General features: G+C 41.5%; 1 protein-coding gene across 1 annotated transcript; it reads left to right on the top strand.

Moving 5' to 3' along the window:
- Window positions 1-575: 575 nt before the first annotated feature.
- On the top strand, window positions 576-13,189 carry NAAA (N-acylethanolamine acid amidase). The gene is made up of 11 exons (XM_055794395.1): window positions 576-875; window positions 1,434-1,598; window positions 3,494-3,620; window positions 4,376-4,466; window positions 7,111-7,187; window positions 8,587-8,759; window positions 9,633-9,695; window positions 10,293-10,359; window positions 10,912-10,940; window positions 11,904-11,985; window positions 12,801-13,189. Exons 1-10 carry the CDS (start codon window positions 670-672, stop codon window positions 11,977-11,979), a joined length of 1,074 nt encoding a protein of 357 aa, XP_055650370.1. The 5' UTR covers window positions 576-669; the 3' UTR covers window positions 11,980-11,985; window positions 12,801-13,189.
- Window positions 13,190-13,200: the final 11 nt, after the last annotated feature.

Below are 13,200 nucleotides of genomic sequence, written 5' to 3'. Positions count from 1 at the left end.
GAATGGATGCAGAGGAGCTGTGGCAGTGTGGGGGACTGAGTGTGGAGCAGGGGCTGAAGAGGCCACAGCAAGTGGAGGACATGCACTTTTACATCTAAAACCTGTTTTACTGTTTCTTTTTTGTCCTTGAACAACTGAGCCCAGTTTCCCTTGGTGTGCGTGTGTCCAAAACTGAATGACAGCTGAGGCAAAAAGGGAAAGGCAATTATTTTTTTGTCCTCTTTGACTTTTAACACAGGTGTCTAGTCTCCTCTCCTCCCTTTTTCCCTCCTGTGAGCTACCCCCACTTGCTGCCAAGCGTCTGCCTGTCTCTCAAAAGCGAGAGTATTGGGCTGCCTTTTATAAACGATTTCACAAATGAACCGCCGATGTCAACCGCAAGTTTAAACCTGTTTTTACCGTGTTTTCATCGCTCTTGTCCCTGCCTCCAGGCGGGCGGGGCGGGCTCGGCGGCGGGGACCGGGGCCCCTGAGGGGCTGGCAGCGCCTCGGCGCCCCGCGGGCCCGCTCCTTCTCTGTGCGGAGGTCAGGCCGTTCCCCCGAGGCAGGGTCGAGGGCGGCTGTCAGGCCTCGGGGCGGGCGGGCGGCCGAGGAGGGCGGCGCCCGCCATATCCCGGCCCTCCCCTCAGGCAGTCCCTGCCCGGTGCGGGGCTGCTGCCGGGCTGGCGCCATGGGGCGGGCAGCGGCGCGGTGGCCCCGGCAATGGGGGCTGCTGGTGCTGCTGTGCGGGGCGGTAGCGGCGGCCCCGTCTCCCCGCGCGGCGGCCCCGCTGCTGTGTAACGTGAGCCTGGACAGCCCCGCTGAGGAGCGCTGGCTGCCGGTGCTGAGGCGCTTCGATCCCGCCTTCCTGCGCGCCGCCGTCGCACGGGTCATCGAGTGAGTGTGAGGCGGCGGGGCGGGAGCGGGCAGCCCGGCGGGGTGCGAAATGGCCGCCGGGCCCTCCGCCCTGTGCCACTGGCAGAGCGGCGTGAGGGGTAGCCGCAGTCCCCGCCGCTCCCGCGTCAGGGCCCGTCGTGCCTTTCTCCCGTGCGCCGCCTGACCCGCCGCTGCGGGCCTGGGCGGGAGGGAGGGAGGGGGAAGCCGTGCCGCAGGGCTGCTGAACTCCCAGCTCAAAAATTCGGGGTGGTTTTGGGTTTGTGTTTGTTTTTTTAGCGTTAACTCAGTACTACCGCAGTTCTCATACGCTTAGGAACCTTGCCAGGGGATAGACCGGGGAGATCTCTGGTAAAAATAAGAAGAAATTGCACAGTAGGAACCCTGAGGGGCTTCAGTGGTGATGTGGAGAAGGCGGTGAAGGGCTGGGATGCTCAGGGGTGGCCGGCTGGGACAGCCCGATCAGAGAAACGGCAGGCTCTGTGGGTGTCTCGCTGCCAGCTGTATGTTGCAAATCTCTTGTGTCTCTTTCTTGGCTAACGCCTTGAGCATATTTTGCAGTGAAAGTGTACCAAAATGGGTCCACGAAGTCATTCGGCCGATAGCAGCAGAGTTGGAGTTCTTTATGCCGCAGCCCTTTGCAGGGGAAATTCGGGGGATGTGCAAAGCCCTGGGAATAAGTCTTGGAGATGGAGTCCTGCTAAACTTCGCCTACGAGTCTACTGCGTAAGTGGCTGGCGCTTAGAGAATCTGGTAGAAATGGGTAGAGGTTCATTTTGGTTCAGCATGGGAGAATGCACAAAGGCAGGTGAAGACATCATAGATGATTTGCACTGTTCATCTCACCCTGTTCTGTGCATTCAGCTGTAAGATTTCATTCTCATTAGGAAGTTTATGTCCTGAATTGAACCAGAAATGCAGAGCAGTGTTTTTATTAATAAGGTAACAACGTAGCAAAGCAGTGTGTTTATTTGTTAATAAAGGTAACACATAGCTGTAATATTTTTGTGTACATCTATCTGTGTAAATGTATAAAAGTACAAAAATAATTTCTGCTAATAAGGAAGGGCCACCCATTCAAAGTAGTTGCGTTCATTTATCATCAAAGTGCATCATGTAACGCACTCTTGTCATTTAAATTGTCCTATTTCCCCAAAAAGGAAACTAGAAGAATTAGTTGCAATTTAAGTATTTCAACCATTCATCTGAGATATGGTTGCTTCCAGACCATTTTCTGAATGAATGTTCACTGTATAATGTGAATTTTATAAATGACTGTATAATGTCATTTTTTGATTTGCACAGTGTAAAATGGATGTAGTATCTTTATGACAGCAGACAACCTTGGTGGAAAAAACACTCCATTTCTTTGTCTTTTTTTGCTCTGGAAGCATGTGCAGGATAATAATAAACAATTGGCATTGCCTGTGACGATTCTAGAATTATTTTTCAGTATAATTTTAATAAAAAAACAGTTGCATACAGCCACTTGTATGCATTTTGATTATTATTTTTCTTAATGTGTGGTATTTGGTGGTTTTTTTTCTTAATAAGGATTAATATCAGATAAGATAGTAATTTAAATGCTAGCTTTCTTAGTATTTCATAGAGGGCACTTGTCAGCCCTGGTAAGGCCCATGCAATTTTAAGTTTCTCAGCAATATTAAAGAAAAATCAACTGGGAACAAACTACTTGTCTGCAGAATTTTTTTACTCTTGCAGTTTTGAAAGACAGTTCTATGCATCACTGGAATGACAAACTCATAACTTCACAGAAAATAATTTTTTAATTCCCTGCTAATTCAATATACTTCATAGAAAAGCCTGTTTCAATGAAACTGAAATTGTTAGTAAAAAAGGAACTCCATCACACTTCCTGTTCTAGAGAAGAGGTTAGCATATTACTGAAATGGCTGATACTTTAACAACAACCGGTGTTTTCAGTTTGAAAGGACTTTGAAATTTTTATCTAGTTGTGATTAAAAATATAAACAGGGTCCAAATCGAAATAATCTATAACTGTTAAAATGAAGTCCACAAAGTTTCAGACTGATGCTTTGTGGATGGTTTTAGACCACTTTTCATCTCAATTTAGAAAAGTGTTAAAATGAAATAATGAAAATTTTCCCAAGTTGAAATGCTGCTTCCTACCTGGTCTGTAATATCTGACCTGATGTGGATGGTAGTGAGGCTTTTGAGTTTCTGAGCCAGGTGAGACCTGGTAAGTTAAGTATCAGTTTTATATGTTAGACTCTGCGGGAAAGGACTTTCCCTTAGAGTTACCATGCCTAAGTCATATTGGACATTGTAGTGTTGTGCAGTTATGCAGAGCTTCAGTCAAACCATTCTATCCCCCCCTTTTTTTTTCCAATTTGAAACTAAAACTTGCAAGAAAATTTGTCAGAAAATGTAGGGTGAGACTGTTCTCTAGGGTTGGGAAGTGTAAGTGTTAATGATGTAATGCAAGTTCCCATTTCATTTGTATGCTTACGTTACTAAAATACTTCACAGAGGATAAAGTCAGTTACTCCTCCTAAAACGCTGAGTTAGTTCAAGTATAATATTGAAAGCGTTGTCATAGCTTTTTCTTAGATCATTCTTTCTCCTTTTTGTTTTTGAAGGTTCTGTACTAGTATTGTCGCTCAGGATGACAAAGGAAACATTTACCATGGTCGGAACCTGGATTACAATTTTGTCGATATATTAAGCAAGATTACAATTGATGTGCGGTTTATAAAAAGTGGGCAGGTATCATCTCTGGTGGCTGGGTGGTTTTCCGTGAAGGAACAGGGTATGGTCGTACAGCTGTATAGGCAGCAGGATTTAATGTAGGAATGTGGTTCCTATCCCAGGTTTACTGGATTATTACAGCAGCACAGTCAATCTCTCTAGTAGCGTGGGATGAATGCTGGTTTTCTTTGCTTTCTGGACATGTAGTCTGGGGTGATAAACTGGAACAAATAGAACAGCATATCTCAAGATCGTTATTTGGAAGGAGATGTTGAAAGACGGAAATGCCAAAATATTAAGAAGAGAGGTACTAGAGAATATAGAAAAGAGATAAGTTTTGGCAGGGACTGATTTTGAGGCTTTTTTTCCAAGGCCTTGTTAACTTTGACCAATGTGTGTATGTTAGATGAAAATTTCTGAAAATGAACTACTTGCTAATGCAGTCCTCGTTAGTGAGATTTTCTTTATATTTATTAGTCTGTTTTGCAAATGGAGAACTTTTTGTTTGTTTCTTGCTTGGCAACTTGCTAACTTCAGCAGTACTTTTGTGGCAGTCTGTGATCATTAACAAATGAAATGCAGTGAATTTTGGTCCTCAGAGTCTTTCTTTACTTTGCAAATTTTGCTGTAATTTAAGACAAAGCATTTTCTAATAACCTCTGTATGAAAGTCACAGAAAAAAAAAGTACAGGATGCTGCTTCAGAAAGTTGCCTGTATTTTAACTAGTGTTCTGTTCCAGAATGCTAAAATACTGCATGTTTCCTGGTTTCAGATAGCGTATCAAGGCACCACGTTTCTTGGTTATGTAGGCTTATGGACTGGACAAAGTCCACACAAGTTCACAATCTCCGGTGATGAACGAGGTAAAATAAATCTGTCTGCCCCACCTGATGTTACGTACACTATTCTAGTTGATTGTTTCCTGCTTGGGACCTCCTCTCATACTCTCCTAGAGGGAAAAATGTAATTCAGGTTGCCAGGAAGAAGCTGATGTTGCATGACTTCTCTTGCCCTCAGGGAGTGAAAGCACACAAGCTGCCAGGTTTTTGGCTGCTACATGGGAGAAAGGTATTTGTCAGCCCAGCATCATCTGACCTTGAAAAGTGTCAAAGGAGACAGAGAACCTTGAGGAAAGCCATAAAAGACAAATTAACGTGTTCTGTTCAAGAGACATAATTTGAGATAGCAGAGTAGGGGCTGAGGGGAAAAAGGTGCAGTTGTGTATAGTAAATTAATGGCTGCTTTCCTAGTTCTCTGTCCCTTTCTCTGTCTTCCACAATTCTCTGTCCCCATGAGGCAGCTTCAAAGAGAGGATGGGAAGAGAAGTGTAAGACTGAGAGATCTAGGGGAAAGACAGCAGAGCCTGAGAGAATGCATGGAGGTACTGGAAAGGCAGCCGAGGACAGATCCAGTAGTAGAAGTAAGCTGAGAAATGTCAATACCGAGAAGTAAAGCTTGACAATAGGAGGGCTGGTAACTGTCAGGAGGGCAAAGGAATGGTTGTTGCCTTTTCCATCAGCCCTTCAGTTTCACAGATACTGAGTTATGTCTAACTCAGAGCTTGGGTTTGCCCCTTCCATTGCTTCACTCCTTTTTTTTCTTTTTTCATTTCTTTTTAAGAAGCATAATCCTAGCTGTTTGTTAGAACCGGAAGCAATGTAGTCTGAGTTAGAACCAACACCTAAAATAAATGTTTGTTTTTCACTTGCAATTGTGGTAAGCATTTTTTCTTTTCTTTTTAATCTTTTCTTTTAATTAAACAATCTTTTGTTTTCAATTTTTTTAATGTTATGCAACCGCTATTCACTGTATATGTTATATACATATTCATTATCTCTGTGAGTGGGGATTCTACTATGGAGCGTGCACCTTTTGATTCCTGTTCCCTTTGTTAATACTGCCTTGTTGCATTCACTGAATTATTTCCATAGTTTACACTCATGGGGTTTTTTAAGAGCCTGCTTCTGATGCTAGTGTAGTTATTTAATCCTTTCAAAACTCAGTATCCTGGGCTGATACTCAGAGATGGCAACTGATTTTGGTTCATACTAACATCAGCTTGGAAATAAAGTCTTAAGTATATCAAGTGTCTGCAAAAGGCTTGATATAGAAGATCTTGCAAAGTCCTATGTCTGTGAACAGGCACAATCTGGGGACAAAACCAGTGCCATCCTGCTTTCCCTGCTGTTTCTCAGCAGTGTGCTTCAACCTGCAGTACAAGGATCATCTGAGACGACAGTGAGGTCGTTTAGTCCATGCACAAACCCATTCTGTTCTCCCGATTCTGATAGAGGAATCAAGTACTGCAAACCTGCGTGTGTGGTTGGCCCCACTTGTCCATCAGCAGCTGATGTGCTGTCATCCGTGTGCCTCCACTTCAGCCACGTGTCACTCATTCAACACATGCTGCAGTCCTGTAAATCAGTTGTTGCTGACTGCTTGCTGCTTTATCCGAACTAAAAGTTCAGTCATATGACTGAACTAAAAAATTTTGGGAAACAAGCATGTGAACTACAGCTGGAAAGGGGGGTGACTTTAAATTAGGGTGAAGGTCTATCAAGTGACAAGCACATTGTTTCTGCTGGCTTTTTCTGGTTTTGGCATATGAGTATTTATAACCTTGTCCTGCTGTTTTTCTTAGTTCTCTTAATTTTCTCCAGTAATACAAAAACACCATCACTACCTCTTTTTTCAGCTGTGTAATTCTTCCTGTTGTTGACATAGTTCAGGAAGATGAATAATGAGGTGATTGATGCTGCTAATATTTGAGTTGACAGACGTAGACTATTGTAGGAATGGACCAGCAATTCTTTTGGAAATACTTGTTACAAAGTGCTAGTCCTGGTTACAGTCACCTTTGACTCTTCATTACTTATAATTCAGCTATGAATAAAAACAGTTTTAAAACTGAGCAGCTAGCAAGTTATCAATACTGGAAGAAATGTGGTAGTTTTTGATAGGACTTGCCAGTGCTGGCAAGTTCTGAGAGATATTGTGTATTCTCTGTACAATGTTGAACACTGTCTTCTTTATTGTCCACCGTACCTCAGACTCCTGCTGTTTTATGGCAGCCCGTTAGGGTTGTGGGCATATTGTACCTTTCAGAAGACACCAAAAAGATAATGATCGCTCATTGTAGGTCTGACATGCTTTCTGGAAAGCAGGGTCGTTACTTCAGCTGCTGTGGTTCAAGTTCAGCTGGGATTGTTGTCTATTTATATTTCAGCTCTAGTTTCACCTGGGTTTTATGCTTTTTGCTAGCCCTTCTTCTGGAATGTTGGTATTTTATGCTGATATGTAGCTGCCCTGTTTATAAATTTATAAAGCTGCCCTTTAAATAAACTTAAAAGAATTTATTGCACCGCTCTTTTGTAATACAGTAGAGAGAAAGACTGTGGAGCTAGAGATGGGATGTGGAGAAGAAAGGAAGGCAGGAGGCTAGATTTCACAGCATGTACGTAACATGCATACATAGTAATTTTTATTATTTTCTTTTTTTTTCCCCAGAGGGTGGTAGGTGGTGGGAAAATGCAATAGCTGCTTTTCTGAATCGGAATTACCCTGTCAGCTGGCTTGTCCGAGATGTAAGTGCACTGAGTTATTGTCTCATATTTCACAGTGATGTCATTTGTACTTACAAACTTCCTAATAAATTTGATGTTCCAACTTCTAGTTTCACAGAAAATTCAATAAATTGATAAGTAAATGCATTTTGTAAGAGGAGATGGGTGTTGTCCCCAAAAGTGATGTGTAGGAGAGAGGCAGTTCCAGCCCTTCAGGGAGGCGATCTCTAATCAATGCCAAAAGTCCTTGAGAAGCTGTGCAAAGACTTCCTTCCTAGGGACTACTTCAGCTAGTTGTGATTTGTAATTTAACAAATTGAGGCAGCTGCACTCTTAGATGGTTAGTGTCTCACCCAGTGGTTATTTCACACTACATTTGATATGTTACCATATTAAAAATGCAGAGTTCACCGGTGAGTGGAAGGAGTTAGACCGGTATTTCATATAGCACATTTTATGAGTACTGTGTTAGGGTACTACTAAGATAAAACAGATTTGCTGCTTCTCAGATTCTTGAATTACGGTAAGCATGAATGATACAATTGCAGGTATACAAACTCCCTGCAGAACTGGAATGTCTACTGGAGACTTTACTGTTCATAGTTTTTTGAGATTGAGATGTGTCTTGAGGCTGTGCCTTGAAACTACTAGCTGCAGTGTTGCTGTCAGAAATAATTGTTCTCTAGGGTTTCCCCTGTCTTTCTGAACAACGTTATTTGATGCATGTTCCCCGTATTTGTTTTTAGTTCCTGCACAGCGTTCACTTTTAAAGACGTACTTCAGTAGGTTGTGGCTCTGTGCCTGAAAATAGCTTCATTGGCTGCAGTGACTGTCAGTTTATGCTAAGTTAGTCACCTGGTTGTGGCAGGAGAACACAGGCTTGCTGTAAGCAATGCCTCTGCCTTACTCACCGTTGTTACCTAAATCCTCTGAAACCACTGGCAAGACAAAAACATTGAGTAGGTTTTTCCCCCCCCGCTTTCATCCACTTTTCATCTATCCTGTTGTTCACATTGAAAGACTGAGGGTGTTCCTGAGGATTCAGGAAAATCCTTTGCTGGGGGTTGAATTTGCAGAGTAAGGATATGTCTCTGTCTTTTGAATGGCAGATTTTCCAGCTTTTTTCACTTTTCACCATATACAAATGTGTACATGTATGGGTGTGTATATGTGCATTTATATTTACTGTTTTCTTTGAATATTTGCAAAGTTGGGATTAATGAGTTAATTTACTAGTCATAGGCATTTCATGTTCATATGATTGTCTGTTTGGAAACATGTTTCAAGTAGCACTTTACAGTCAGTTGCTATTTTCAAAAAAGCTGGACCTTTTCTTCTTTTTAAGATGTCCCAGTGCTCGTTTTTGTGCTTGGCTGTGCTCTGTGATCTTTGTTTCACTGTGATCTCCTTTTTGCATTAGACCCTGAGCAGAGCAGAGGACTTTCAGTCAGCTGTTCTCAGACTAGCTGGCATTCCCATCATTGCTGAAGTTTACTATATTGTAGGAGGTGTATCACCCAAAGAAGGCATGGTCATAACGAGGAATAGAAGAGGGCCAGCCGATCTCTGGCCTCTTGATCCTTTAGGTGGAGCGTAAGTATTAAAAACCAGTTTATTTCGCTTTTTCATATTCCCTTCTGAGTGAGAGGTAGGCTTAGTGACCCAACATTCTTGAGAGATCCAGGGCATCTCTTACTAATGCTTACAGCTGGACAGGGAAAGCTTGAAAGTCTCTGAAAGGAACCCCAGTTTCTCCTCTTTGAGAAGGAATCACACCACCTTGTCAGGTTGGGGCAGTCCAGAGGGTTGAGGGTGGAAGGAACACCTGTATGTGTTTATTTTTTAGCCAGATTCCAAAGGAGACAAGACTTGAGGGCCTCTCCTGTCTGGCTCCCAAATATTCTACCGGTAAATTCAGCAATTCAAAATTAATTTTGACCCAATTTGGTAGAAGGGTTGGTAGCTCAAAAATAATTGTTCCTGTCAATTAATATTGACAGCTTAATATATGAAGGAGATAATAAGATAGTTGCCCTGCGGTGAAAAAGGGCACTTAATGCGTACAGTCAGCCAGCGGGTACTGGCTTGGCAACAGCCGGGTGGCCTGTTGGCTCTGTGTACTCCAACCGGAATGCTGCAGGCTGCGTCACATGCCTATCTTTTCTCCGATCATCTCTTTAAAGATCTGATCTTCCTTTTATTGTAGTCAGTAGTAGCTTTGTCACGGACACCAGCAGGACTTCAGAGGTTTCTTCTTTTTGATTTGTGTTCATTAGTTTACGGTAAAGGCTGCTATTTTTATCAACATAGGACCCCCTGGGCTTGCAAGAGACATGGGAAAGAGGCTTTTGAGGGATTTTTTTTTCCTTTTGGCAATACAGAGATACTGTATTCTTTGTCTTTGTTAATTACCTACCAATTCGCCTTTTTGCTTGTGTTTATGTTTGTGTGTTGTGTTACATATAGGTGGTTTCGTGTGGAGACAAACTATGACCATTGGACTACCCCTCCTCCTTTTGACGATCGAAGGTAAATTTAGTTTGGAGCTCTGTGGTGATATAACACTTTTATTTTGAAAAAGCTTAAGAGACTTGGGTGTTTTCTTCTCCAAATGGGTGTTAGCTCATTGAGCAGGCAGCTTATTCAGTTTCTGTAATGCCACTCAAAAGGGAACAGATGAGGTAAGGAGCAATATTCATGCATGCCAGAGGAAAGTCTATGTGGCACTGAGTGGCATAAAAGATGAAAAATTGCAAGGCTAAGGCATGTACCCAAAATTTCTTTATAAAGCAGTTTAGTAAAAGCTAAAGGATTTAGATTCACAATGACAAAACTATTTGATGGCACTAGGAAGGTGCTTGCAGATGACATTTTTTAGGTTTTAGGCTGTGTGGTATATAAAAAGCTGTTGACAGATTCCTGTTGGTCTGTACTCAGTGTTGTAGTTAGTTACAGAGTAGCTTCAGCAGTGTGAGACTAGATTCAGTCATGCAGAACTCTGGATTATTTTAGGCCAAGGCAAGCATTTCAATGTGAAGGCGTTTAGTGAGACGTTTTTCACATTGGTGCTTTGTAGCCTTTGGAACAGTAAGCTGTGTTTAATGATACTACATTGTTTTCCTGCAGAACTGCAGCCATCAAAGCTCTCAACGCTACTGGACAGCAGAACATCAATTTTGATACGCTTTTTAAGGTAAGCTTTTAAATTCTGCATTGTGACTTAATGTTCTTTTTCAAAGCAGAAGTGCAGTTGCATTTTTGTCAGGGATTTAAAAGCTGTGCAAGGAAGGCATGGTGAAAAAGGTGTACTTTACAACCATCTCTGGAGAGTTTAAGACTGCTAAGTTTGTTAAATGTTTCTGAACATGCTTGCATAGATAGTCATTTTGTAATAGTGTACCAATCCAAGTGGAAGGTGCACGAGGTGAATCCCATCGCCATCATCTTTGTGCAGTTCCTTATTTCAAGCACAATTACAAATATTATGGCAGGCAGATAAAGTGTTAGGCATGAGTGTTATTTACCAGTTAGTTTTGAGAACTTAAATGTTCTGTGTTTCAGAGGGCTTTTAAAAAATATTTTTTGTGAAATTATCTGATATTTAAAAAACCGCAAACAAACAGCAAGAGAAATTCTTGACTTTGCATTATTCCTTTTCATAACTTCATTCTACTACTGCTTCTAAATAGCCTTTTAATTCTCTCTTCATTTACCAAAATGACAACTCTTCAAACTTTCTGTACAGGTGTTGTCAGTGAAGCCAGTCTTAAACAAGTAAGTATTAGATTCAGAGATGTTAATCAATGCCTCTGGCCATGCCTTGCACCACTTAGAAGTCAATCACAAACTTCCTTAGGATCTTCCTATGTGTCTGTCTGAAGATCTTGTAGTTTCCCAACTTAGATTTCTGCTTGTGCACGTGGCATGCTTTTTTCGCTTCCACAGTGCTCTTCCTCTTTGGTCTGTCACTCTAGCCAAGAAAGTACACTTTGTTAGGCTCGGACTGGTAATGGGAAGTTCCTTTGTAGTAGTGAAACAAGTGACTGCTTAGAGGAGGAGCTGGACTTTATCCTGAGTCATTTGTGCCTTTCATTTTTGGAACCTTTGTATTTGCATTAACACTGAAAATGGCTTTCTTGGGAGCTTCTGATGTAGCTCTGCTTGATGTGTAAAAAGGGAAAAAAAGAAAAGGCAGTAAGTGGGAACATAGCTTTTAGGTACCATTTATAGGATTTCTAAGAGAGATTTATTTCAGTGTGCCATTATTGTTCTGCATTATTCCACAAATTGCACCTTTGCAGGTTATCCTGTTTTGTTTTACTTCTGTATCAAGCTCAGCGTATTCTCTGGATCAGCCATTCGCATTAGAGCTTGGCAATGGCTTCTTCAAAGTTAATACCAGGACTTCCTCTACTCTGTTATAAATGTGAGGAAATTTGGAAAGGAGAAGGTTGTGTCTGTGTAACTGCTAAGATTAGCAATACTAATTTTTTAATACAGTGATAAAATAGATGTAGAAATATAGTTCCTTTGCTGTACTGAGTGGGGGGAAAAATACTAAAATTTTGTGCCACCAGCCTTCATTTTTATCAGTCTCCCACTCTTTCTAACCCTTGTGTACCTAAGCAGAACGTTTGTTTTCACTAAGATTTGTTCTGCTGCTTTGCTAGTTTTAGAAATTAATTTTCTTGCCTTTGGAGTGTCACTTAACTCTTTGCCTCTTTCCTTCCCTACCAGTAACACAGTGTATACCACGCTAATGAGCGCTGCACTTCCAGATAAGTACCAGACATGGATCAGAACTGTGAAGTGAAGAGGTGTAAGTAGCATGCTGGTGCTCCTAGCTAGTGTAATTAAATAAAAATGCCAGCTGAAGAGTCATTGAGGGACAAAGCACTGCAGTGGCACTCAAGTGATCTAGTCTGAATTCCTGATTCTCCTTTGCTTTGCTTATTGACCTTGGATAAATACCTTCCCCTGTTGTTTTAGAGGTAGTTAAATATTGACATTCTTTGCAAAACTCTTGGAGGTTAGCTTAGGAAAAGTGCTTTATCAGAGAGGAAGGGGTGGATGTTGTTGCAACGTAAAAGGTAGAGGTTCACTTTGTGAACGTTTTAGCTGTTATTTTTACCAGTCCTACTACAGTCATGTCTCCTGGTGGTTGACCAGGACAGGAAGCCCTGCCAGAGTGAACTGAATCCCAGAAAGAGGGGTTGGTGCGCTTGGCATGGAGAAAGATCAAGCTTAATTTGCGACAGCCACTCACAGGCGACTGAGTATTAGCATCCTTTGAGGGCTTTTGTCCTGTGAACTTGAAGAAAAAGTCAAAGTGCTTGAACTCACAAGCTGCCTCACATGGTAGCTTTATTGTGTTTGGAGAAAGATATTAAGTGGCGTTTATTTCTATTCCGAGAAACTCTGGTTGCATTGTCTTTGCAGGAGCACAAGAAACTGCGTTGCAGCTTGAATAGTTTTTTAAACTATTATTAGTATTGTGTTTGTAGAAGTTATATTGTACATTTGATTTTAGCAAGAGTAATTCCTTTCTTTTAGAGATTCTGCACCATTTGTTTCTTTGTTAACTTGATACAAACCTGTGCTCTTTTTTTTTTTTCTTTTTTTTCTTTTTTTTAGCTCAACAGACAAAATGAGTAAAAAGCTGAAGCTTTCCAGGACTGGCATATGCTTTTAAAATCACTCTCACAAGCAGGACAGTTCTTTTGGCTTATTGATTATAGTATCATAGAATTATTTAGGTTGAAGTGTGAGCCATTCAGGAAGTAATGACTTGTTAATTTTAGGTGTTGCAGATGATACTGTTAATGGACTGTAATGGAAGTTTGATTTTATTGTAATCGATGTTCTAGCAGATGTTGATGGCTAAAAATGCTTTTACTATTTTTGGAAAGAGTTGTGCAACCTGAATGTACTTATGCGCTGACTAATAAATAAAAAACTCATATATTTTGCCTGGCCTGTAGGTCTGAATATAATTAAATAAACATATGCAGCTGATCACTTGATTTATGAAGAC

The sequence above is a fragment of the Falco peregrinus genome, chromosome 2 (assembly GCF_023634155.1).
Source record: "Falco peregrinus isolate bFalPer1 chromosome 2, bFalPer1.pri, whole genome shotgun sequence".
In the NCBI taxonomy this organism is placed as follows: domain Eukaryota; kingdom Metazoa; phylum Chordata; class Aves; order Falconiformes; family Falconidae; genus Falco; species Falco peregrinus.
Note: the sequence above shows the minus strand (reverse complement) of the source record. Positions and strands in the feature narration are given on the sequence as shown.